Below are 27,644 nucleotides of genomic sequence, written 5' to 3' on the forward strand. Positions count from 1 at the left end.
CATGGACCAAAACGGGATTGAAATATTTGGTACTATGTGGTTATGTCCTGCAGCTGAGCCTGACTATCAGTTCCGGTAATGAACTCCCCTCCATCCTCCCTCACCATTCCCCATTCCCATCTCCATCTCTCACCTTATCTCCCTGCCTGCCCATCACCTCCCTATGATGCTCCTCTTCCCCCCTCCACCACAATCCTCCCCCACCATTCCCCATTCCCATCTCCCTCTCTCACCTTATCTCCCTGCCTGCCCATCACCTCCCCATGGTGCTCCTCTTCCCCCCTCCACCACAATCCTCCCTCACCATTCCCCATTCCCATCTCCCCCTCTCACCTTATCTCCTTCCCTGCCCATCACCTCCCCATGGTGCTCCTCTTCCCTCCTCCACCACAATCCTCCCTCACCATTCCCCATTCCCATCTCCCCCTCTCACCTTATCTCCTTCCCTGCCCATCACCTCCTCCTTGTGTCCTCCCCCTTCCCTTTCTTCCATGGTTTGCTGTCCTCTCCTATTGGATCCCCCCTTCTCCAACCCTTCATCTCTTTCACCAATCAACTTTCCAGCTCTTTACTTCAACCCCTCCCTCTCTCCCGGTGTCACCTACCGTCCCCCCACATTTTTTGCTCTGACTCTGTGTGTGTGTGTGTGTGTGTGTGTGTGTGTGTGTGTGTGTGTGTGTGTGTGTGTGTGTGTGTGTGTGTGTGTGTGTGTGTGTGTGTGTGTGTGTGTGTGTGTGTGTAGCTTGGATTTCCAGCATCTGCAGATTTCCTCATGTTCCTGATCTTCAATTACTTTTGTTCACTTAATTATTGATTTATCTATCTTTCTGTTGGTTGAGTGAGATACAGTGAGGAACGGACCCTTCCGGCCCTTTGAGACAGTTTGCCCAGCAATCCCCCGATTTAACCTTTAACCCTAGGATGAGAGGTGACCTGATAGAGGTGTACAAGATGATGAGAGGCATTGATCATGTCGATAGTCAGAGGCTTTTTCCCAGGGCGGACATCCCTAGAACAAGACGGCATCGTTTTAAGGTGCGTGGGAGCAGGTACAGAGGAGATGTCAGGGGTAGGTTTTTTACATAGAGAGTGGTGAGTGCATGGAATGTGCTGCCAGTGGCATTGGTGGAGGCGGAAATGATAGGGTCTTCTAAAAGACTCCTGATAAGTTGTGAAAAGTTGTGTGCTTCAAGAAATTTGTGAAATTAGCCGTGGGATTTGCTGCTTAAAGGTCAAGGAAAGAGGCACAGAGGTTCCACAATATAACCCTGAATGGCATTTTCATTGCTGGAGTTTCCGCGGAGAGGTGCCCGTGTAGACTCTGGGTTGGTGTATATGGAGATCAAGGGTGGGGTATCTGTCGCAATGGGATGCCTGCCTGACCCACTGAGCACTTACAACTGGCTTAATCACACTTAACATAGAGCGAAATGCGTCGTTTGTGTGACCCACCAACACAGTCTGAGGATGTGCTGGGGCAGCCTGCCAGTATCACCAACCCTAACCTAATCACAGGACAGTTTACAATGACCAATTAACCTACCAACCGGTACGTCTTTGGACTGTGGGAGGAAACCGGAGCACCCGGAGGAAACCCACGCGGTCACGGGGAGAACATACAAACTCCTTAGAGGCAGCAGCGGGAATTGAGTCCGGGTTGCTGGCATTGTAGTGTGTTACCCCACTGTGCAGGATTAATTACACTTGGGGCGGCATGGTTAGCACAAGGCTTTACAGTGCCAGTGACCCGGGTTCAAATCCCGCCGCTGACTGTTCTCCCCGTGACTGTATCGATTTACCCTGGGTGCCCCGGTCTCCCACAGTCTAAAGCCTTACCAGTTGGTAAGTTAATTGGTCATCGTAAACTGTCTAGGATTAAATTTGAGGCGGCGCAAGAAGGGCTGGAAGAATGTATTCTGCTCTGTATGGCAATAAAAATGGAAGCTTTCCTTGTGCACCATTCCTCAGTAACATGGCTTTCATTTCTTTCGGTCTATGACATGAGATGGAGATGCAGAGAGGCCGGAGAACAGAACGGGTTTGCTCACTGGTACGAAGAGCTCCTCCATGAGTCGACCTTAAAGCTCCCCTGGGCAATGTGTGGAAATGGGGCAACTGGGGACCGTGGAACGACCCCTCCTCACAGATGGCTGGCAGCCCCACACCCACCTGACCTTGGTCACAGCCTGCGCCGCTCCTGGACCAGACTGCAGGCTGCTGAGCCGGCTCCGGGTAAAGGCCGTGGTGAATAGAGGCTCGCATTTAATGAAGCTGGGCTGCAGCCGAGAAGACCTCGGGATCAGGTCCTTGCAAAAGATCCAGGCAGCTAAGTAAGCCAATGGGAGAGCAGAATTTTACTGAAGAAGGAAGCCTGTGAGAATCTTCATCCTCAAGACTAGAAGGCATAGGAATAGTATAAGACAATTTTCCCCATTGAGTCTGCTCCGCCATTCGATCACGGCTGGTTTATTTTCCCTCTCAAATCTTTTCTAACTCCTTCTCCCCATAACCTTTAATGCCTTTACTGATTAAGAACCTATCAACCTCCACTTTAAATACCCAATGCCTTGGCCTCTTCAGCTCTCTGTGGCAATGGATTTCCATTCTCTGGCTAAATTCTCCATTCTCTGGCTAAATAAATTCCTCTTCCTCTCTGCTCTAAAGGGATATCCTTCTGTTCCGAGGCTGTGCCCTCTGGTCCTACACTCTCCGACCATTTGAAGCATCCACTCCACATCCACTCTATCTAGGCTTTCAATATTCAGTAGGTCTTTCAACATTCAATATTCACAGTGGAAATTTTTATTCATCAGTCAGTCGGCGCCTCCATTAATTCTGCTGTTTTAATCAACTTCTCTGCTGAAGTACCGATAGTGCGCATTGTTCTACTTGGGAGAGTCATCACTGACTAAGTTAAAACGACTTCATTAAGAGGACTGTATTTCCCCCCAGACTGCCTGCAGTATTGGATTAGTGAAATACAAAGGGCCTTAAACTCCTGAGGAGCCTGCGTTGCCACGGCGACGACCAGAGTGAAAAGTTATGAGGCATGTATTAGCCGCGCATCCAGCCCACAGAGTAGCTAGGCTTTGGTCTTCTTTGCGCTTTCCTTCCTTCATCCTTTCTTCGAGGATGCCCAGATCTTCAAAACAATAATTCAGACTCACTAAAAGCAGTGAGATACCGTCCCATCGTCCGGAGGAAGGGAACTCTCACCGAGGCGCACAGTGACACAGTCGACACAGGGCTGCTACCGGCTTCAGTGTCCTGGGATGTCTGGTGCTTCCTGTGTGGATTCTACACTCTCCCCCTCTGACTGCAGGGATCACTTCTCAATGCTCTAGCTCTTCCCACATCCCAAAGGTGGGTTTGACACTGAACGGTATGGCACAGGACCAGAATCGGAATCTGACTTGTTACCACTGACATACGAGTTGAAATTTGTTGTTTTGCAGAAGCTCTACAGTGTAAGGAAATCCACAAATTACATAAGTAAGCAGTGCAGAGAAAAATAAAGGGAATAATGAGGTAGCATTCACAAATTCAAAGTTCAAAGTAAATTTATTACCCAAGTACATACTGTGTATGTCACCATAAACAACCCTGAGATTCATTTTCTAGCGGGCATACTCAAAAAAATCTATAGAATCAATGAAAGATCAACCAGAGTGCAGAAGACAACAAACTTTGCAAATGCAAAAATAAATGAATAGCAATAAATAACTAGAATATAGGATAAAGAGTCCTTAAAGTGAGAGCATTAGTTGTAGGAACCTTCCAATTTTGAGGCAAGTGAGTGTAGTTATCCCCTTTTGATCAAGAGCCTGAGGGTTGAGGGGTAGTAACTGTTCTTGAACCTGGTGGTGCGAGTCCTGAGGCTCTCGTATCTTCTACCTGATGGCAGTAGTGAGAAGAGAGCATGACCTGGAGGCTGGGGAACTCTAATAATGGGTTCATGGACCATTCATGAATTAGATGGTGGTGGGGAATCTGATGGTTGAGTGCTGGTCTTCAGGCTTATGTACCTCCTTCTTGATAGCAGTATGAATAGTGGGCAGGTACTCTCTGGTCAGGATCCTTAGTGATGGATGCAACCTTCTTGAGGCACTGTTGTGTACTTAATATTTGCGTAATATTGCAAATATACTGTTTGATTAAGCATTCTTTGTTGTTTATCTAATGCATTGCGGGTTATAGGTAAAAGTACGGAAATGGCATGTGGTATTACACCACCATGTTATACACGCGCGCCTCGCTTGAAGTGAAGACCGAGTTAGACTCACACTCCTTGTTTCTCTTCTGGTCAGTTTAATGTTTTGGAGTTACAGAACATAACAGGCACCAGCTCGTGAAGATGCCTTTGACAGTGGAAAGGGTAGTGCCCATGACGGAACTGGCTGAGCCTGCAATTCTCTGCACCCTCTTGCGATTCTCTGCGTTGGAGCCTCCACACCAGGCTGGATGTAACCACTCAGAATGCTCTCCTCCCTACACCTATGGATATTTTTCAGAATCGTTGGTGACATACTAAATCTCCTCAAATTCCTAAAACTAGAGCCACAGCTGCACCTTCTCGATGATTGCATCAATGTTTTTGGCCCAGGACAGACCTGGGCCATTATATCTGTGTTGAACATGATGCTGAATTAAAATAAACCTCTCTTGTCCATACGCAATCCATATACCCCCTCCCATTCCTTGAATATTCATTTGCCAAACAGCCTCCAAAACATCACTATCACAATCTCCTTCCACCGCTGGCTCTGGCAACCCATAGCATATTGGTTAGTGTAATGCTCTTGCAACATCAGCGACCCAGGTTCAATTCCACGGCAGCCTGCAGAGAGTTTGTACGTTCTCTCCACCGCCGCGTGGGCTTCCTCCCACGGTTCAATCGGTTAATTCGCCACGTGCGTGCAAAAGGGTGGCATGGTCTCGTTGGGCTGGAGGGGCCTGCTACCGTGTTGCATTTCTAAATAAATTTTAAAAACTTTGTCTAAAAGCCTTGCTCCTCACATTCTCCTTAAACTTCCCCAACCCCTAGTACTCGACCCTGGAAAAAAAGATTCTGACTGTCTCTCATAATTTTATAACCTCTCAGATCCCCTTTTCAGCCTCTGAAGCTCCAGATTAAACAGCCCAAGTTTGTCTAAACTCTCCTTACATCTCATACCCTCTAATACATTCAGTAACTTGGTTAACCTTTTCTGCTCTCTTACTAATGTCCCAACACTCTCTCTATAATGGGGTGACCAGAATTGTACACAATAGACTGAATGTGGCCTTACCAACGTTTCAAAGTTCAAAATTTAAAGTAAATTTATCATCAAAGTATGTATGTCACCATGTTCCGCCCTGAGATTCATTTTCTTGCAGGCATTCAGTGTAGATGCGAAGAAGCACAATGAAATGCCAATGCGCAAAGAAGACAAGTAGTGTAAATACAAAAAGAAATCTACGTTAATACTAATAAATAAATAATACTGAGAACACGAGTTGTAGCGTCCTTGAAAGTACGTCCATCGGTTGTGGGATCAGTTTAGTTTTGAGGTGAGTGACGTTTCAGGAGCCTGATGGATGAGGGGTAATAATTGTTCTTGAACCTGTTGGCGTGGGACCTGAGGCTCCTGTATTTCCTTCCCGATGGCTACAGCGAGAAGAGAGCATGGCCTGGACGTTGGGTGCTCCTTTCTTGCGGCAGCGCTCCGTGAAAATGCGCTCAGTGGTGCAGAGTGTATTTGCTGAGGTGGGCTGGGCCGTTTTTGTCGGCTCTTCCAGTCTTCGGCATTGGTGTTTCCATACCAGCAACCAGCCGTGATTCTCTCCGTTGTGCATCTATGAAAGTTCTACACAGCTGCAAAAAGACCTTCTTACTCTTATAACCAGAGATCACAGAACTAGTTAAGATATGAATGTCTAGAAATAGTAGATAACTTTACCAATAATTTCTTAAGCTGTGTTTTAGCTCAGTCTTCTTCTAAAGAATCGTATAACAATATCAGAGGGGAATTTTTATTTTTTTGCATTTGCAGAACTGTTTTGATCTCCATAGTGCTTCTTAGCAAAACAGTCACTGACATGGGGGGGGGGGGGGTTATTTTGTGTGGGGGTGGAGCAATTGCTCAAACTGTGATCGCCCGTTCTGCTCCCACCACCCGGCTCCAGCCACAGTCCGGTTGCAGAGACTTGCAGGACAGAGGTAGGCTCTTCGGACCGCCGGACTCCGAGAGGGCTATCCAAGCACGAGGAAGTCTGCGGACGCTGGAAATCCAGAGCAACGCACACACACAAGATGCTGCAGGAACTCAGCAGGCCAGGCAGCATCAATGGAAAAGAGTGAACAGCCGATGTTTCGGGCCAGGACCCTTCCCCTGTCCTGATGAAGGGTCCCGGCCTGGAATCTGGACTTTTTACTCTTTTCCATAGGTACTGCCTGGCCTGCTGACTATCTAGTACCTATCTGCACTAATCTTACACTCCTCCCATTTTCTTCCCGCACGTACACCTGTCGCCTTTCCGCAGATTCTACCACCCACCTACACAGTAGCTGTTCTGTGTAGGGTAGATGGAGTGGACAACCAATTAGTCCCTCCCTCTCTTCACCATTGTCCACCTAATGTAACACACAATGGGCCATACAGTCCTCAGGGTGAACTAAGGGCAACTCAGGGACCACCGAGGCAGTACCTTTAAGGTATTTGCATGGATTCTAAACACAAAGAAGAAGTCAAACAGTGAGCTTACCATAACTAAGTACTTTGGTCTGTACTGGATGGTTCCGAAGACACCAAGGATGATTGCCATAATGTGTAGGAAGTTGGCCAATATAGGGACCCATTGGTAGCCCAGGAAATCAAAGATCTGTCGCTCCAAAGCAGCTACCTGGAAGAAAAGAGAAACAAGCTGACTTTTCAGGAAACTTTTCACACTGCAGTATACCACCAAAACAATGAGCATTATAAACTGGAACGCTTTGCACTATGCTCGTTCATTACACGCCGTGTCGTACGACGTGGGTAATCACAGTCTTTTCATGACCATGACTGATCTTGGCAAATTTTTCTACAGAAGTGGTTTGCCATTGCCTTCTTCTGGGTAGTGTCTTTACAAGATGGGTAACCACAGCCATTATAAGGTCATAAGACCAGAAGATATAGGAGCAGAATTGGGCCATTTGGCCCATCGAGTCTGCTCCACTTCATCTTGACTGATCTAATTTCCCTCTCAGCCCCAGTCTCCTGCTTTATTACCGTATCCCTTCATGCCCTGACTAATCAAGAATCTATCAACCTCTGTTTTAAATATACATAAAGACTTGGTCTCCACAGCTGCCTGTGGCAATGAATTCCACAGATTCACCACTCGCTGGCTAAAGAAACTCCTCTTCATTTCCTTTTTAAAGGGATACCCCTGTATTCTGAGGCTGCACACTCTGGACCTTTCACCATTCGATAGGTTTCAATGAGGTCACCCCTCATTCTTCTGAATTCTCATGAATACAGGCCCAAAGCCATCAAACCCTCTCCATATGACAAGCCACTCGATCCTGGAATCATTTTTGTGAACAACACACACAAAATGCTGGTGGAACGCAGCAGGCCAGGCAGCATCTATAGGGAGAAGTACAGTCGACGTTTCGGGCCAAGACCCTTCGTCAGGACTAACCGAAAGAAGAGATAGTAAGAGATTTGAAAGTTGGGGGGGGGGGGTAGGGGGGAGATCCGAAATGATAGGAGACCGGAGGGGGTGAGGTGAAGCCAAAGCTGGAAAGGTGATTGGCAAAAGGGATACATGGAGAAAGAAAGGATCATGGGACGGGAGGCCTAGGGAGAAAGAAAGGGGGAGGGGAGCATCAGAGGGAGATGGAGAACAGGCAAGGAGTGATTGTGAGAGGGACAAAGGGAGAGAAAAGAATAAAGAAAGGAAGAAAGAAATAAGGGATGGGGTAAGAAGGGGAGGAGGGGCATTAACGGAAGTTAGAGAAATCAATGTTCATGCCATCAGGTTGGAGGCTACCCAGACGGAATATAAGGTGTTGTTCCTCCAACCTGAGTGTGGCTTCATCTTGACAGTAAAGGAGGCCATGGATAGACATATCAGAATGGGAATGGGACGTGGAATTAAAATGTGTGGCCACTGGGAGATCCTGCTTTGTCTGGTGGACAGAGCGCAGGTGTTCAGCGAAACGGTCTCCCAGTCTGCGTCGGGTCTCACCAATGTATAAAAGGCCACACCGGGAGCACCGGGCGCAGTATACCACACCAGCTGACTCACAGGTGAAGTATCGCCTCACCTGGAAGGACTGTCTGGGGCCCTCATTTTTGTGAACCTCCCTTGAACCCTCTCCAGTTTCAGGACATCCTTTCTCGGATAAGTGGGTCAAAACGGCTCGCAATATTCCAAGTGAGGCCTCACCAGTGCTTTATAAAGTCTCAACATTACATCCTTGCTTTTATATTCTAGTCCTCTTGAAATGAATACTAACATCGCATTGGCCTTCCTCACCACGGACTCAACCTGTAAATTAACATTTAGGAATCCTGAGTAATGGACTCACAGGTATTTCAATTGTTTCAGTAGATAAATTTAATGTCAGAGAAATGTATACAATATACATCCTGAAATTCCTTTTCTTCACAAACATGCACAAACACAGAGGAGTGCCTCAAAGAATGAATGACAGGTAAATGTTAGAACCCAAAAGTCCACCCCCAGCTCCCCCCAACCATGCATAAGCAGCAGCAAAGCAATGACCCCCCCACCATCAAAAAAGCATCAGCACCCCCCCCCCTCCGAGCACTCGAGCGTGCAGCAAAGCATCAATAAAGACACAGACTTGCAGTTACCCCAAAGACTACTCGTTCACCCGGTATTCGACATACCACAAGATCTCTCTTTTTCCCTAATAAGGGAAAAAGAGGTGTCCCCATTTCACAGCGAGAGGGGCGGCATAACAAACAACTCTCTCCATCTAGAAAATAGTAAACCCTTTCAATTCTTCTACCAAAGTGCAACTTGCCGACACTGTATTCCATCTGCCATTTCTTTGCCCATTCGCCTAATCTATCTGTCTGTCTGTAGCCGCTCTACTTCCTCAAAACTACCTGCCCCTCCAGCAATCTTCAAATCACCTCCAAACTTTGCAACAGAGCCACCAATTCTATCATTCAAATAACTGGCATATAAAGTAAAAAGGATCGGTCCCAACACAGACCCCTGTGGAACACCACTAGTCACTGGCAGCCAACCAGAAAAGGCTCTCTTTACTCCCACTCTTTGCCTCTTGCCAATCAGCCACTGCTTTATCCATGCTAGAATCTTTCCTGAAATAACATCGGGTTGTAGGTTGTTAGCAGCCTCTTGTGTACCATCTTGTCAAATGCCTTCTGAAAATCCAAGTACAGAACATCAACTGATTCTCGTTTGTCTATCCTGTTTGTTATTTCTTCAAAGAATTCCTACAGATTAGTCAGGCAAGATAATCCCTTGAGGAAACCATGCTGAATACAGCCAATTTTATCACGTGTCTCCAAGTACCCTGAGACCTCATTCTTAATAATCATTTCCAACATCTTCCCAGTCGCTGAGGTCAGGCTAACTGGCTTACAGTTTCCTTTCTTCTACCTCTCTCCCATCTTGAAGAGTGGCATGGCGTTTGCAATTTTCCAGTCTTCTGGAACCGTTCCAGAATCTAGTGATTCTTGAAAGATCATTACAAATGCCTCCACCATCTCTTCAGCCACCTCTTTCAGAACCCTGGGGTGTACACCATCTGGTCCAGGTGACTTATCAACCTTCAGACTTTATTAACCGAGAACCTTCTCTCTAGTAATGGTAAGTTCGCACACTTCCTGACCCCTGACTCCTGGAACTTCCACCATACTGCTAGTGTCTTCCACAGTGAAGACTGATGCAAAATACTTATTCAGTTCATCCACCATTTTGTTATCCCCCAACACTACCTCGAAGGCACTGGTGAGCACTGTGAGCAGGTTTGGACCCCTTATCTAAGAAAGGATGTGCTGATATTGGAGAGGCTTCAAAGGAGGTTCACAAAAAACGCTCCATAATTGAAAGACTTGTCATATGAGGAGCTTTTGATGCCTCTGGGCCTGTATTCACTGGAATTCAGAAGGATGTGGGGGGGGGGGGATCTCAGTGAATATCGAATGTGGAAAGGCCTCGATAGAGTGGATGTGGAGATGGTGGTGGGAGAGTCTAAGACCAGAGGACGCAGCCTCAGAATAGAGTCTTAGAATGGAGATGAGGAGGAATTTCCTTACCCAGACAGTGGTGAATCAGTGGAATTTGTTGCCACAGGCGGCTGTGGAGGCCAAGTCATTGGGTATATTGAAGGCAAAGGTTGATAGATTCTTGATTAGTCAGGGCATGAAGGGTTATGGGTAGTAGGCCTCATCCTGAGAGCAGATGCGGCGGAGGCGGAGGAATTGAGAGAAAGGGCTAGCATTTTTGCAGGAAACAGGGTGGGAGGAGGAATAGTCTAGGTAGCTGTGGGAGTTAGTAGGTTTGTAGTAGACGTCAGTGGATAGGCTGTCTCCAGAAATAGAAACAGAAAGATCTAGAAAGGGGAGGGAGGTGTCGGAAATAGACCAGGTGAATTTGAGGGCGGGGTGAAAGTTGGAGGCAAAGTTAATGAAGTTGACAAGCTCAGCATGCGTGCAGGAAGCAGCACCGATGCAGTCGTCGAGATAACGCAAGAAAAGAGGAGGACGGATACCGGTGTAGGCTTGGAACATAGATTGCTCCACGTGGCCGACAAAAAGGCAGAAATAGCTAGGACCCATGCGGGTGCCCATGGCTACACCTTTAGTTTGGAGGAAGTGGGAGGAGCCAAAGGAGAAATTATTAAGGGTGAGGACTAATTCCGCGAGGCGGAGAAGAGTGGTGGTAGAAGGTGACTGGCTGGGTCTGGACTATTCCTTCTCCCACCCTGTCTCCTGCAACAATGCTATCCCTTTCTCTCAATTCCTCTGCCTCCGACGCATCTGCTCTCAGGATGAGGCCTTTTATTCTAGGACAAAAGAGATGTCTTCCTTTTTTAAAGAAAGGGGCTTCCCTTCTTCCACTATCAACTCTGCCCTCCATCGCGTCTCCCGTATTTCACGCACCTCTGCCCTCACCCCATCCCCCTGCCAACCCACCAGGGATAGAGTCCCCCTGGTCCTCACCTATCACCCTACCAGCCTACAGATCCAACGTATAATCCTCCGTAACTTCCGCTACCTCATACGTGATCCCACCACCAACCACATCTTCCCCTCCCCCCCCCACTCGGCTTTCCGCAGGGATCGCTCCCTACGCGGCTCCCTTGTCCATTCATCCCCCTCATCCCTCCCCACAGGCACTCATCCCTGCAAATGGAAAAAGTGCTACACCTGCCCCCACACTTCTTCCCTCACCACCATCCCAGGCCCCAGACAGTCCTTTCAGGTGAGGCACCACTTCACCTGCAAGTCAACTGGGGTGATATACTGTATCCGGTGCTCCCGATGTGGCCATTTATACATTGGGGAGACCCACCGCAGACTGGGAGATTGTTTCACCAAACACCGGCACTCGGTCCTCCAGCAGTGGCGGGATCTCCCTGTGGCCACACGCTTCAATTCCACAGACCACTCCCACTCCGACATGTCTGTCCATGGCCTCCTCTACCGTCAAGATGAGGCCACACGCTGGTCGATGGAGCAATACCTTATCTCCCGCCTGGGTAGCCTCCTTCCTGCCGGCATGAACATCCAACTCACTGACCTCCATTGATACCCCTCCCCTACCCTTACCCCCATCCCTATCTTTTATTTTAGTCTGGTTCTCTTTCTCTCTCTTTTTCCCCCCTCACTATAATCTCCCCCCAGCCCTACCTTTCTTTCTCTTTTATTTCCCATAATTCTCCACCTTCCCCCTAGCCCATTTCCCTCCAGCCTATCACTTCCCAGCTCTCTACTTCATCCCTCCCCCCACTTCTTATCCCCCCTCGACCATCCCATGGTACTTCACTCCACATGAAGGGTTTCGGCCCAAAACGTCGTTGTTACCTCCTCCCATAGATGCTGTCTGGCCTGCTGAGTTCTGCCAGCATTTTGTGTTTTTATTTGTGGTTCTGTGTCAAGGTATGCATTATACCTAAAGGTCAAGATGACCTTGAGTTGAGGTTCCAGCTTTGTTCTGCAGCTTTTAACGCTATTGAATCTAAAGCACATAATCTGCTTGCTAACCACCCCCCCCCACCCAGCCCGTGGGCTTTCATCCATCCCCCCACGTCTCCTTTCTGCTATAATATTCCTCTCATCCACACCACTGTTGAGCACCTGAGGCCATTATCTTGGATCTTCATCAGCGTGTGACCAAAGAAGCGGCCTCATATCCCAGTCACCTTCCCCGGCAACCGTCAAGATCTCCTCCCGCAGATGTCGCAGCAGCCAACTTGCAAGTGACGGGAGGGGGGGGAGAATCCTACCCTCTGGGAGCTCTCCCTAGCCTGACGATAATAAGTCTGGTTCCAGTGCCCATTAGCCTCCACCTCCCTGCCAAGAGCGCGGTGCAAACGCGGGGCTGAAAGCAGATTTATTGAAAATAGTGCCTGCCCTGAGCAGCTTACACACACACACGCAAATTAATGAACAAATTGACTTTGGGAATGCATGTTTTCGTAGCGTAACTTGTCCTCATTAAGAGGAGAGCTTAAGCACCCATTTCTGAACGAACAAAGATTTATTCACTGTTCCCATCTGCAGGAGAATAGTCTTTCAGTGAATAGCAGCAGCTAACTGTGCTACAGGCTACAGACACAATTAATGATCAGGAATTCTGCTCCTTTACATTGAAATGAGCCTTGGGAAATTCAACATGATAAACACACCTCATTTGGGCTAAGAACAACTCACGCAGCCTTTCAGACTCTTGTTTACCTCCTAGTTCTTTGGCTGTATCAGCTATAAATCTATATTGAATCAATAAAAAGGCAGCATCTTTACAAATTACCAACAGAACATCACTGGGAGCATTTATTATTTATCCTTCAAATAGAAAGAATATAAAGCACGGTTGCTTGTCTTTCATTGGGGACCAGGCCGAAGCCTGGGTCTTGGAGTCCTGTCACCAGCTCATCCGGGGGTCAGTACCGAAGGTGGAAGGGCAAAGGTCAGTCAGAAGTCTGGAACATGAGCAACACACACTAAAAGTGCTGGGTGGCACCGAGTAGGTCAGGTAGCATCTACGGAAATGAACCAACAGTCGATGTTTCAGGCTGAGACCCTTCGTCAGGACTGTGGAGGAAAGGGGAAGATGCCAGAATAAAAAGGTGGGTGGGGAGAAGGGGAAAGGAGGCTAGTTGGAAGGTGTCAGGTGAGTGGGAAAGGTCAAGGGATGGAGAGGAAGGAATCTGATTGGAGACAAGAGTGGACCATAGGAGGACCATAGGGACCCAGGGGGAAGTAACAGCCGGGTAAGATGAGGTAGAAGGTCAGAGTGGGGGGGGGGGGGGATAGAGAAAGGGGGGTGCTGGAAAATTTGTTTACTGGAAAGAGAAAACGATGTTCATGCCATCAGGTTGGAGGTTACAGGGAGTTGGCACAAGAGTAGGTCATGACTGGCACATCCGAATGGGAGATTGGAGGCCCAGAGGCCTGTACTGGAGTTAGAAGCCTGTACACGTGTGTGGGAGGCCATGAGGCAGAAAAGGGGCTTGTTTGGCTGTTGTTGTTTTGTTGTTTGCTGCTCTGACGAGCATTGTGGACATGCTATGTTGGCTCTGGAACACGTGGCCCTGAGGTGTGTTGGTTGCTAACGCTAAACGACGCCATTTTGCTGCATGTCTCCAGGAACAAGTGATAAGCAAGCTTGAACCTGAAACAGGATCTGGGTTGGGGAATGAACCCACAGACTTCATCGAGCAGCGGTAGGTCAAACAGATGCGTGAATCTGCAGGCAAGTTGCCTGAGTACATCAGTGTGTGGTAGCAGCTGGAAGGGATAGACAGGAATATGAGGAGAATTAAGTCGGTTCAGGTAGGACTGGGGTGAAAAAGTGCTTGATTGTCAGTACAGATTTGATGGGCCAAAGGGCCTGTACCCATGGTGCATTTCTCTCTGAATGGAACAGGGTTACATGAAATAAATCAAAACCAAAATCAGCTTTAATATCACCGGTATATCTCGTGAAATTTGTTGTCTTTGCGGCAGCAGTACAATGCAATACATAATAAAAGGGAACAAAATGAATTACAGTAAGTGTATATATTAAATAGTTCAATTAAGTGGTGCTGTTCCTGAATCGCTGTTTGCCTTCAGTGAAGTACAATATATGTACAGTATATAAAAGAGTTAAATTAAATAAGTAGTGCAAAGAAAATAGAAGTAAAAAGATGGTGAGGTAACGTTCATGTGTTCATTGTCCATTCAGAAATTGGATGACAGAGGGGAAGAAGCTGATCCTGAATGTGTGCCTTCAGGCTCCTGTACCTCCTCCTCGATGGTAGCGCTGAAAAGAGGGCATGATCTGGGTGTGAGTGTGTGGTGGACAGGGCGAGGGGGGTGGGTTGGTGGTTATGTGGGGCATAACTGGGATGAACCCATGGGCCTGATGGGTAGCTTCAGTTCCATACGTTCCCAGTGTTCCTCATGTACCTTGGAACATAGCAACAGCCCATAACACTATTGTCAGACCAGGTGCAACTTTTAATCCAGCCAATCACATAGGATTGTCTACAGTCCTGCATTGAAGAAGGGCTCTTTGTATTTAAATGCAAGATTGGTTGGTCTGCCAAATATTAACGTGAGTTTCCCATTTTCCTACATACCTTTCCCACGCAGTGCACCTAATCTGAAGCTCATATCATGATCTGATTTCTGGCTAAATAATCCTGAGATAGTGATGTGATGAAAACGAATGCAAGATGTTGCAGTCCCAGCACAACTGTTCAAGCACAAGCACAAATCCGTCATGATTAAAGATCAAAGATTGGAAGATTCCTCTAGGAATCTTGTCATTGGGTTTGGAGGCTTGCGTGCCTCAGTGACCCGGAGAGCTATGTTGGCTGGAGTCAAGGCCTTGTGCTTTGGCTCTTGGTAGGGTCACCCATGTCAAACAGGTCAAAGGGTAGAGGCCAGACTAAGAGTGGCCCACCGGTCCTCCAGGCTCAGGGGTTCAGCTCAGGGGTAACAACCCTGACTGGTCAAACAAATTGTTACAGAAACAGCAATGAAGAACCTTCTACACTTGAGTGCGATGGTATCATGAGCCTCCTCCCGGAACTTGCATGACTGACTAGTGAAAACCCAGAGGAAGCTACTGACACGATGAAGGAAGCCCTGAATACCACCAGAGACGGGGGACCTTCATCGCTGCGCAAATGCCGGCGGCCATTGGGCAAAAGGAGAGGAATTGAAAGATTAGAGATTAGTTTTATTTGTCCGTCGTAAGATGCAGTGAAAAGCACTGATTTTGCATTAACGACCAACACAGCCTGAAGATGTGCGTGTGGGAGGTTGGGGGGGGCGGTGGGGGGCAGCTTTGCGAACGTTGCCATGCTTCCAGCATCCCTACAGCTAACCCGAGGAGTGAAGTGTAACTCATAACGCGGCCGCTGAGTGTGCATATATATGCATTAGGAAATCGCTGTGGTGTGTTGGCGCTGCATGCAATGAAAGCACCGATCACTAATTATATAGAATAAAGAATTGTATAAATATAAAGTTAGAAGCGCACTAGATGGGCTGAAGGTCTTGCTTCAGTGCTATACTTTTCTATGACTCTACAGAAGTGGAATTAAATGTGCATAAATACATAAATACCACCATGTGTAAACAGCATTATAAAAACTGGTTTACAATGAGGTAAATAGAGAGATGGGGGGACGGCAGGTAATGACAGTGGCTGATCAGATTAACTGTCAGGGGGAAGAAACTTTCAAGATGGTGTGATTTAAAAAAAAAATAACTCCAGAAGGGAGCTTTTGGCAAAAGGCAGTTTGACGGGTTGGTGGTGTCGGTAATGATTTTGCCTGCCCGCTTCTTTGTCCCATTCACATACAAGTCTTGAGGAGACGGTGAGAAGCACGTGGCGCAAATGCATGAGGCTACGTGGACCACGGCGCACACCTATCTAGCCCCAATCTCCTGTGTTCGGGCCATATCACTCCAACACCCATCTGTGGTTAAGAAGGCGTACGGTGTATTGGCCTTCATCAATCGTGGAATTGAGTTTAGGAGCCGAGAGGTAATGTTGCAGCTATATAGGACCCTGGTCAGACCCCACTTGGAGTACTGTGCTCAGTTCTGGTCACCTCACTCAGGAAGGATGTGGAAGCCATAGAAAGGGTGCAGAGGAGATTTACAAGGATGTTGCCTGGGTTGGAGGGCATACCTTATGAGAATAAGTTGAGTGAACTTGGCCTTTTCTCCTTGGAGCGACAGAGGATGAGAGGTGACCTGATAGAGGTGTACAAGATGATGAGAGGCATTGGTCGTGTGGATAGTCAGAGGCTTTTTCCCAGGGCTGAAATGGTTGCCACAAGAGGATACAGGTTTAAGGTGCTGGGGAGTATGTACAGAGGAGATGTCAGGGGTAAGTTTTTTTACTCAGAGAGTGGTGAGTGTGTGGAATGGGCTGCCGGCAGTGGTGGTGGAGGCGGATACGATAGGGTCTTTTAAGAGACTTTTGGATAGGTACATGGATCTTAGAAAAATAGAAGGCTATAAGTAAGCCGAGTAATTTCTAAGGTAAGGACATGTTCGGCACAACTTTGTGGGCCGAAGGGCCTGTGTTGTGTTGTATGTTTTCCATGTACCTACCAGAGTGCTTTCTCAGTCTACCCATTGTACCTACCTCAACCACTTCTTCCGGCGGCTCGTTCCATTCAAGATGGCGCCAGTGAACAACATGACCAACAACACCCACGTCCTGCAGGTGGTTCACTAAACTACTTCCTCTACTTCTTCTTCTTCTTTCAAGTATATTCTACTGCGAAGCGGTGTGTGACAGGAAACTGTGGTTTGCATTTCAGTGCTGTGCTTCTGGATGGGTTGAGCCATCTGGCGCTTTGCTGTCTCTGAGGGAGTTCGGTGAGGATTGGAGTGAGTGTGTGGTCGGAAAAGCCCGGAGGCAGCGTGCAAGTCCATGATCCACTGTGTTGCTTCCCTCCAACTGAGGCGTCGAGGGTGTGAGCCCATGATCAAATCCATTGCTTCTCTCCGAGTGAGGTGTCGAGGGATTGAGCCCATGATCAAATCTACTGCTTCTCTCCGAGTGAGGTGTTGAGGGATTGAGCCCATGATCGAACCTACTGCTTCTCTCCGAGTGAGGTGTCGAGGGATTGAGCCCATGATCAAATCCATTGCTTCTCTCCGAATGAGGTGTCAAGGGTGTGAGCCCATGATCGAATCTACTGCTTCTCTCCGAGTGAGGTGTCGAGGGATTGAGCCCATGATCAAATCCATTGCTTCTCTCCGAATGAGGCGTCAAGGGATTGAGCCCATGATCGAATCTACTGCTTCTCTCCGAGTGAGGTGTCGAGGGATTGAGCCCATGATCAAATCCATTGCTTCTCTCCGAATGAGGCGTCAAGGGTGTGAGCCCATGATCGAATCTACTGCTTCTCTCCGAGTGAGGCATCAGCAAGGGTGAAGTTGACGAGGATGAGAGCAGAGGACGGCGGGTGTTCAGCGCCACCTGCCTCCATTTGACTGCTCCTCGTCCCCCTCTCGCGAGCTGCTGTCAGGGGAAAGTGCGATCCACATTACGAGGATTGATTGGAGAGGCTGTGGACTCATTTTGGGGGACTTTGGGGCTCACGTTGCGCGTGTTTTTAGATTCTGGTTACACTTTTTTGCTGCTTTTGAGCGGTTTGATTGGGGGGGGGGGGGTGATCGGTCTGGCACACTTCGGCGAAGAATGCTTTGCGCTGTGGCCTGCAACGCTGAACTGAACTGAACTGAATACTACTGGACCCCGATTTGATATTCTACTTGTTGTCCGCATTCTTTTGTGCCATTTGCGCAATATGTTCCTTCCTCACGCGCTTGGGTGCTTGATGTTTTCACAAACGGGTTCCTTGGTGTCTCTTTGTTCAGTGGCCGCCCGCAGGAGGACAAATCTCAGAGTTCTATTCTGTATACAAACTTCGATAATAAACGTACTCTGAATCTTTGAATCCTCTGCAAGAAAGAGTTGCCCTTCAGGTCTCTTTGACATGTTTCTTATCAGGAGGGAAGAGCAGAAATCCTGAGGTGAGGGGAGAGTCACTGCCCTTGACACCCAGGCAGAAGTTGAGGGAATGTGGTGTTAAGAAGCCTCAGTGAAGCCTCACTGGGGAAATTATCCATTAGTTGGGATCATATCTTGAGCAAAGCCAAATGGTTGTGATTTTTGGAGCTCAATCACTAATTTACTTTGTTTTTTTTTTGTACCTCTATGCTTACAATTTTGTATTTTAAAGTGTATATTTCTGACTGAGCAACCTTGCAGCAATAATTTCCTTTGGGATAACTAAAGTTTTATCTTATCTTAATCCCAGAACAGCCCTGCAGGGTTTCTTCAGGAACTGTCCTTCGCCAGACCATCTTACATCACTTCATCGACAATTAAGTCAGTGGAGGGATTTCACACAATGTTCAGTTCAACTCACAACTCCTCAGCAAGTGCAACCAACTACCATATGTCCGTATGCTGCAGGACTTAGTCAGCACTTGGACAAGAGCTGCTAGACGTCGAAGAAACATTCATGATACAAGGGTGCCAGACAATAACCGTCTCTACTGAGAAAGACTTAATCATCTACCCTTGACGTTCAAAAGCATTAACCTGACAAGTTCACTACTATCAATATCTGGACTGAGAAGTGGGAGTGAGGCAGAGGGGGAGGTCACTGCTGTTCAATTACTGAATGTGACTAGCACGTAAACACCGCGACCGCAGCAGCAAGTCAGAAATGAACAGTCCCGGAATGAGTGACTCAGCTCAATCCTTTCCATGGTTTACAAGGCACAAGTCAGGAGAGTGATAATGTTGGGGCATATTAATTTCAACAGCAACCAGTCTCCGGGCCTGAACGTGGATTGCAGGTTGAATTTAAAATGCAGCTCTGAACAATGGTGCTACAGCCTGGGGTCGATTGTAAACCAGGAGACACTCATTGACCTGAGATGTCTGCATATGCATGAATGCAATTCAGAGGCAGCCGTGATTAGCATTCCTTTAGGGTGTCTGGAGTGTCGGTGTGAAGATTTAGGTGCTTGAAAATGATATATAATTCAAACGAAGCATTGTAGATACATTGTAACTATAGAGTTGTCCTGCTGTTACCTTTGACTTTTAGCATATAAAAATGTCATGTAATATTGGATCAGGAAGCCTCTTCCAGGAGTGTCTGTAGTGTGATGCCTGCTTATGTGCTGAAAGAAGACTTCTATAGCTTCAGTGTCTCCCCAGTGACTTCCTTCACAGTCCCAACAATAGAACACACTCAATGTACCTGGGTGAATACAGGTCCAACAATAGAACGCACTCAATGTACCTGGGTGAATACAGGTCCAACAATAGAACGCACTCAATGTACCTGGGTGAATACAGGTCCAACAATAGAACACACTCAATGTACCTGGGTGAATACAGGCCCAACAATGGAACGCACTCAATGTACCTGGGTGAATACAGGTCCAACAATAGAACACACTCAATGTACCTGGGTGAATACAGGCCCAACAATGGAACACACTCAATGTACCTGGGTGAATACAGGCCCAACAATACTCAAGCAAATTGATGCTCTCGAAGAAATGCAGCCCACTGGAGAGGAACTACCTCAACCTGCAAAAACATTCACACTCTCTTCCAGCAATGCAGAGTGGCTGCAGTACACCATCTACAAAATTCACCACAGTTACTCACCCTGGGTACATCAACTGAACTTCCCAAACCCGGCAAATCAACATCTTGACTTAGAAATATAGAGTCACAGAACAGTACAGGACAGAAAGAGGCCCTTCAGGCCATCTATTCCATGCTGGACCATTAATCAACCTAATGCCATCAACCTGCATCGAGGTCAAAGCCCTCCATTCCCCTCCTATCCATGTACCTATCCAAATTTCTATTAAATGTTGAAATCAATCTCGCATACAACACTTGTGCTGGCAACTTGCTCCACCCCCTCACCACTCTCTGAGTGAAGAAGTTCCCCCTCATGTTACCCTTAAATATTTCACCTTTCACTCTTCATCCGTGACCTCTAGTTGCTGTCTCACTGTGTAAGGACTGGCTGCTCCTATCAAAGTGCAACACCTCACACTTGCCTGCATTCAACTCCATCTGCCATTTTTTCAGCCCATGTTTCCAGCAGGCCCAGATCCTGCTGCAAGCCTCGACAGTCTTCCTCACTGCCCACTACAGTCTTGGAGTCATCTGCCAATTGACCACAGTTGACCACATTATCATCCAGATCAGCGATAAAGATTACAAACAACAACAGACCCGGCACCGATCCCTACGGCACGCCACGAGTCATAGGCCTCTAGTCTTACATATGCTAGGCCCTTCAGCACTGTTGATTCTAAATCCCAGAACTCTCTAGCCAACGGCACCGAGAGATCCTTCATAAGAAAGACAACAGCAGTATAAGACAGCAGCTCTTCATAAAATCAAAGACATCAACTCCTTCTCATGGGCACTTTGGGATGGGCAATAAATGCTGATGACAGTGAACACCAAAATCAATAAAATCCACGACACTGTACTTACGCAGGAGACAGTGTGTCTGTAATATACCACTTAAAAATAAAGTTTTCAAACCATTTCCATCTATATTTACCTCGAGCAGGAAGATCTAGGGAAGGATATTGTTCTCTCTTTTCTGGGCATGAGGAGCAGGATTAATGCGACACACACAAAATGCTGGAGGAGCTCGGCGGGTCAGGTAGCATCCGTGGAAATGAACAGACTGTTGATGTTTCAGGCCGAGACCCTTCTTCAACACTGGAAAGGAAGGGGGAGGACACCAGAGTGAAAAGGCGGGGGGGGGGGGGGGGAGGGGAAGGAGGCTAGCTGGAAGGTGATAGGTGAAGCCAGGTGGGTGAGAAAGGTCAAGGGTTGGAGAGGAAGGAATCCAATAGGAGAGCAGAGTGGACCACAGGAGAAAAGGAAGGAGGAGGGGACCCAGGGGGAAGGAATAAACAGGTGAGAAGGGGTAAGAGGAATAGAATATGAGGAGGGGAGGGATTTTTTTTTACCAGAAGAAGAAATCAATATTCATGCCATCAGGTTGGAGGCTACCCAGACAGAATATAAGGAGTTGCTCCTCCACCCTGAGGGTGTGCAGAGATGAGGCCATGGACCGACACGTCGGGACGGGACACGGTCAGAAATGAAGATAAGGAGACCATAAGATATCAACGTAATCCAGCGAGCTCTGAAACAGACGTCAATCTGTTGACTCAGGTTAAGCATTTAAGACGGAATTGATTCTTTTGGTTCAGCAGGTAGCAGAGATGTCACGGGTGGAAATGAGTTTGAGTGGAATGATGGAAGCTGACGTTCCAAAGGCGGTGTCACAGAAAATAAAGGCTCGGCCAGTTTAATCGTGTCGCCTAATCTTCCGTCTTTGTAATGGTAGTTAATATCGTTATTCCTATGCCACTTGGTCAGTCAGCCCCACATGGGAGGAGCTGACATGCTGTACAAACCAGGGTTGTCAATAAAGTTCAGTGGAGTATCCTGCATGCTGGTGTCCTGGTGGGCTTTGCGCTGACCCTCAACGACAAACACAACAGACTTTATGCTCTGTCGGACTGCATTCCGTTGGGCTCCTTGCACGTCTCTTTGCTCGCCTTCGCTAAACGTGGAATCAAGCCAAGAGAAGGGCATTGCTTCAATCTTATAATGAATCGTTTCCTTAATCAGTAAGTATTCCTGCGTAACTTTGCTAGCCAAAATTTTGTAAATCAAGGAGACCCAGTGAAATGGATCGTGGACACTTCTAGCCTGCTTGATCCCGTACACAGAGAGAGGCAGGCTCTTTGTTGTGAGGACATGAGATTTTTAAAATCAAAGACAAGGTCTGAAAGGAGCCAATGACATTATCACGAACGTGAGGAAATACTGTTGCTGGTCCATTGGCTCATGCTCTGTCCAAGAGACTGTGAGATCATAAGATATAGAAGCAGAATTAGGCCATTCAGCCCATCAAATTTTCTTTGCCATCCAATGATTTTTTTTTCCAATTCCTACCTCCTGCCTTCTCCCTGTAACCAGTCAAGAATCTATCAATCTCTGCCTTAAATACACTCAATATCTTGGCTTGCACAGCACTCCGTGGAAAGGAAATTCAAAGTTTCACCACTACATGGCTGAAGAAATTCCTCCTCATCTCAAGGCTTGGATCCTAGAGTCCCTACCTCATGGAAACATCCTCTTGGCATCCAATCTATCCAGGCCTTGCTGTATCTAACGGGCCTCAACGAGATTCCCCCTCCCTCAAAGTGCCAAAAACAGGGCACGAGGGAGCAATTCAGAAGTGCAAAGAGTGAGCGGGTATCAATGGTAGAGAGGGATCTTAGAAAGCATCTTCACAACTCTTGTTGGAAGAGGTAGAAATTGGAACGGGAGTATGACTTCTTTCCTTTTGGCAACCCGGGATGCAAGCCATATGCACCAGGCAACTCATCCACTTAAGATCCACTCAACCTTTCCAGTCTGTTCTGCCTGAAAAGTTCACCATAATCCATTGTCTAACACTTCAGTTTGTATCGATGTATCGTTGCATCTTTTTCCTTACTTACAGTAAACACACCGTGATTATTCTAGCCCTGATTTGCACTGTTGCATTCCTTGTTGTGTACCTGTATACAAATTACATACTGGTGAAAGATTTCTGAGCTCACTTTTATGCTAACTTGACACTCTAATCACATTTCCTGTCTTACTTACTCTTTCATCTGTCTTCACTCTTTATCTCCTCTTTGTCTAAACCCTGGATTTCTTTCTCCTACCTTTCCTTTTGTTGCTAATCCTGTACCTGAAACATCTCACTTGAGGTCCATCCACTGGTTGTGGCGGCCTTTCTGGTGGATCTTTGGTTTCATCGGATATCACCCCACTGGATCCTCTTCCTGCTCGGAATTTCCTAACAACTACTGTCCCTTGCCCTTCTCCATCACCGATCCAGACCTAGCTCAGTTTCACCAAAGTGTCACCGACAACTGGTTCACTTTACTTACTAGATAGATAGATAGATAGATAGATAGATACTTTATTCATCCCCATGGGGAAATTCAACTTTTTTTCCAATGTCCCATACACTTGTTGTAGCAAAACTAATTACATACAATACTTAACTCAGTAAAAAAATATGATATGCATCTAAATCACCGTCTCAAAAAGCATTAATAATAGCTTTTAAAAAGTTCTTAAGTCCTGGCGGTAGAATTGTAAAGCCTAATGGCATTGGGGAGTATTGACCTCTTCATCCTGTCTGAGGAGCATTGCATCGTTAGTAACCTGTCACTGAAACTGCTTCTCTGTCTCTGGATGGTGCTATGTAGAGGATGTTCAGAGTTATCCATAATTGACCGTAGCCTACTCAGCGCCCTTCGCTCAGCTACCGATGTTAAACTCTCCAGTACTTTGCCCATGACAGAGCCCGCCTTCCTTACCAGCTTATTAAGACGTGAGACTAAAGTCCTTAGCTCCAGATCTAGCAATCAGGAACACGAGAGGCTCTGTAGATGCTGGAAACCTGGAGGAACAAACAAACACACACACACACACACACACACACACACACACACACACACACACACACACACACACACACACACACACACACACACACACACACACACACACACACACACACACACACACACACACACACACACACACACACACACACAGTCAGGCAGCATCTGTGGAGGTGAATAAAGGTCAATGTTTTGGGCCGAGGTCCTTGATCGGGACTGAAAAGTAACGAGGCAGAAGCCAGATAGAAAAGTGGAGGGAGGGAGAGATAAGATGAGCAAGCTGGCTGCTGATCCTGGAGAGCACCCATTTCAATTCGACTGCCCATTCCCTTTCCAACATGTCTGTCCATGGCCTCCTCCCCTGCTGAGATGCAGCTGCAATTAGGTGAGAGGAGCAGCACGTCATTTTCCAACAGGATAGCCCTCAACCTGATGGCACGACCATTTATTTATTTTTATTATATTATTTTTAAAGATACGACAGAATAGGCCTTCCAGCCCTTTAAGCTGCGTAACCATCGGCACCCTCCTTAACCCCAATTTAATCACGGGGCAATTTATGATGACCAATTAACCTACCAACCGGTACATCTTTGGACTGTGGGAGGAAACTGAAGGGGTAAGGAGGGAGCCAGAATGGGGAAATGGAAATGAGAGAAGGGGCAGGAAACAGAAATTTACCTGAAGTTACTGTGCTGTACCTCTAAATAAATTTACCTAATTCTTGCAATTTCGCTCTTTCACTCTTTCTAATTCCCCACTCTGGTTTCTTTCTTAGCCCTTCTCTTCTCCTCACCTGCCCATCACCTTCCCCTGGTTCTCCTCCTCCTTCCCTTTCTCCTATGGTCCAATTTCCTCTTCAATCAGATTCCTTCTTCTTCAGCCCTTTACCTCTTCCGTCCATCACATCCCATCTTCTATCTTCATCCACCCATTCACCTTCCACTCGACTGGTTTTACTATCACCTGCTAGCTTGTATTCTCCATCTCCCCCCCCCCCGACAACTTCTTATTCTAGCCTTTACCCCCATTCTGCCCTGACCTGATGAAGGCTTGGCCCACAACATCTACTGCTTATTCTTCACCATAGACTTGCAAACTTCCTCCAGTACTTTGCGTGTGTGTGTTCCTCAGATCCACTAATGTCTTCTTTATGGTCCAGTTCAACATATATTAGTCAAGCAACTTTCCCTCAACATATCCCCCTCCTTCCCTGGTGCTCTAATGTTGCTAAGATTTTACTTTGGCGATTAAAGTTCACCATTTAATAGTTTTTGGACATTCCTGTAATTTCTAACCTGAAGTCTGCATTTGTTAAAACTCTGGTTAGGCCACACTTGGAGTACTGTGTCCAGTTCTGGTCGCCTCACTATAGGAAGGATGTGGAAGCATTGGAAAGGGTACAGAGCAGATTTACCAGGATGCTGCCTGGTTTAGAGAGTATGCATTATGATCAGAGATTAAGGGAGCTAGGACTTTACTCCCTGGAGAGAAGGAAGATGAGAGGAGACATGATAGAGGTATACAAGACATTAAGAGGAATAGATAGAGTGGACAGCCAGCGCCTCTTCCCCAGGGCACCACTGCTCAGTACAAGAGGACATGGCTTTAAGGTAAGGGGAGGGAAGTTCAAGGGGGGTATTAGAGGAAGGTTTTTCACTCAGAGAGTGGTTGGTGCGTGGAATGCACTGCCTGAGTCAGATACACTAGTGAAATTTTAGAGACTATTAGACAGGTATATGGAGGAATTTAAGGTGGGGGGTTATATGGGAGGCAGGGTTTAAGGGTCGGCACAGCATTGTGGGCCGAAGGGCCTGTACTGTGCTGTATTGTTCTATGTCTGGCTTGGGTATGACAAGCCTTGGATTTTCTGAAATCTTGCAATACCTGTGATTCCAGCTCCTGTCTACCTTAGTTCTAAATGAGTACTCCCCAAACTGGCAGTCAGCTTGCCAATCCAAGCAAAGGTATCAGGTTTTCTGTCCCGAAGAAGGGCTTCGGGCCAAAACGTTGACTGTTTATCCATTTCCACAGATGCTGCCGAGTTCGGCTGGCATTTTGAGTGTGCTGCACTGGAGCTCAGCTACTGTTTTCATTGTGATGTGTCACTGGAGTCGGCAAATGGGCACGTCAGCTTGCCACTGCCCTCAGCCTGAAGCTTCCAGAACACCGCGTCCATCTCATCAATAAAGCACGAAGCCCTGCACAAAATCCCTCTTTCCACCAACATTTCTAGAACTTCCTGTAGATAATTCCGTGCCGCCAATGAAAACAATCCTGTATTGATTACATGCGGAAGCTATAGCTCCTGTAGTGTATTAAAAGGTTACTGTTATATTGATCTACACAATGCACAACATGCTCTTTATCTGAAAGTAAATCAACACAATTATTTCTCCTAAATGCAAACCCTTGACAACAAATAGCCGGGCACAGATTTAATTCATAGAAAAGTGAACACTGAAGAAGAAACAATGCTATAAATTGCTTGCAGCTCCGATGATCAAATGTACACATATTGTACAATATTGAACCACAAGACATAATGCTTACTACTCCCCACAAGGTCAACACTGGGGTAATAATCCGGATTCCAGAATGGGGTGGATTGAGACTTGACATGAAAGGTACTGCTCTCTTGGTTTCACTCTGACTTCAAGTCAGACCAGATCTGGGTTTCTACTGGAAAACATTAGAAGAACAACCAATCTGCTTCATGCTAGCAGCAGTGGAATGCAATGAAAATATACCTTATTTCTCTTAAGTTTTAGAGGATTCTTTAAGCACAGAACAGGGGTTCCCAACCCTTTTTTTATGCCATGGACTCCTACCATTAACTATCGGGTCGGCGGACCCCAGGTTGGGAACCCCTGCCATAGAAGATTGGTCAGTGGGGGCAAGAGCCAGAGTAATACAGAAGAACGATAGGAAGGATGTTGAGGCTTTGGAGAGGGCACAAAAGAGGTTCACCGGGACGCTGCCTGGTTTAGGGAGCACGTGCTATCACGAGAGGCTGGACAAACTCGGGTTGTTTTCTCTGGAGCGGCGGAGGCTGAGGGGAGATCCGATAGAGGCTGGCGAGATTATGAGAGGCATAGACAGAGTAGAAAGGGAGTGTCTGTTCCCCAGGGTCGAAATGCCTCACACCAGAGGGCATGCATTGAAGGTGAGAGGGGGTAGGTTCGAAGAGGATGTAAGTTTCTTTCACAGAGTGGTGGGTGCCTGGTACGGTGGTACATTGGAGGCTTTTAAGAGATATTTAGATCAGCACATGAATAAGAGGAAGGTAGAGGGATACGGAGATGGTGTAGATGGGAGGTATTTGTTTTTTGTGGTTTCTTTAATGAGCTGGTTCGACACAATTTTGTGGGCCGAATGGCCTGATCATCTGTTGCACTGTCCTATGTCAGCGATGAAGAAATTTTTTCCCCTTTGATTGTTTTAACGCTCGTGAAAGTATTGGAGGCAGGATGGAAACGCAAAGCGTCAGCAGCCAATCATTGTCTAAGTCAGTGAAGAGATGTCTGTCTTCCAATCAGCATTGAAAGAAGCACTTTGGAGAAGTTCCAGCTGAAGCAACAGGAATTCAGACAAAGGCAGAGATATGCTGGAAGTCGCTGATGTGCCCAGTGTGTGTTGGGTGTCAAACTGGCGACTTGTTCTGGGATATTGATATCCAGAGCTATCATTACGAAGGGCCTGCTACCTTTCTCGCCTGCTGGGTCAGCTGTGAGATAACTGTCTCTCGGAATTCAGCAGAACAGGGAAGCTGAAGGAGAACAAAGTAGAGGGGGAAGAGTAAGGTATCCCAGAAGAAAACGCCAGGTATCTGATAAGCTTCGGTGTTTTGATCTGTAATGAAAAGGAGGCTGTCCGCAAGAACAGTGGTTTAGGGCA

The 27,644-nt window shown here is 47.0% G+C and overlaps 1 protein-coding gene across 7 annotated transcripts in view; it reads right to left on the reverse strand.

Annotated features, from left to right (window-relative positions):
• nkain1 (sodium/potassium transporting ATPase interacting 1) overlaps positions 1-27,644 on the reverse strand; it is an 851,669-nt gene that overhangs the window by 275,269 nt on the left and 548,756 nt on the right. For 6 of the 7 annotated variants that reach the window (XM_073028501.1, XM_073028500.1, XM_073028497.1 and 3 more), the window contains exon 2: positions 6,745-6,882. In XM_073028501.1, coding sequence (XP_072884602.1) covers positions 6,745-6,882 — 138 coding nt within the window. Of the gene's footprint in view, positions 1-6,744; positions 6,883-12,326; positions 12,416-27,644 lie in introns of those variants that run through there. The other variant, XM_073028503.1, reaches the window with a different exon arrangement.

The sequence above is a fragment of the Hemitrygon akajei genome, chromosome 24, assembly GCF_048418815.1.
Source record: "Hemitrygon akajei chromosome 24, sHemAka1.3, whole genome shotgun sequence".
Classification (NCBI taxonomy): Eukaryota; Metazoa; Chordata; class Chondrichthyes; order Myliobatiformes; family Dasyatidae; genus Hemitrygon; species Hemitrygon akajei.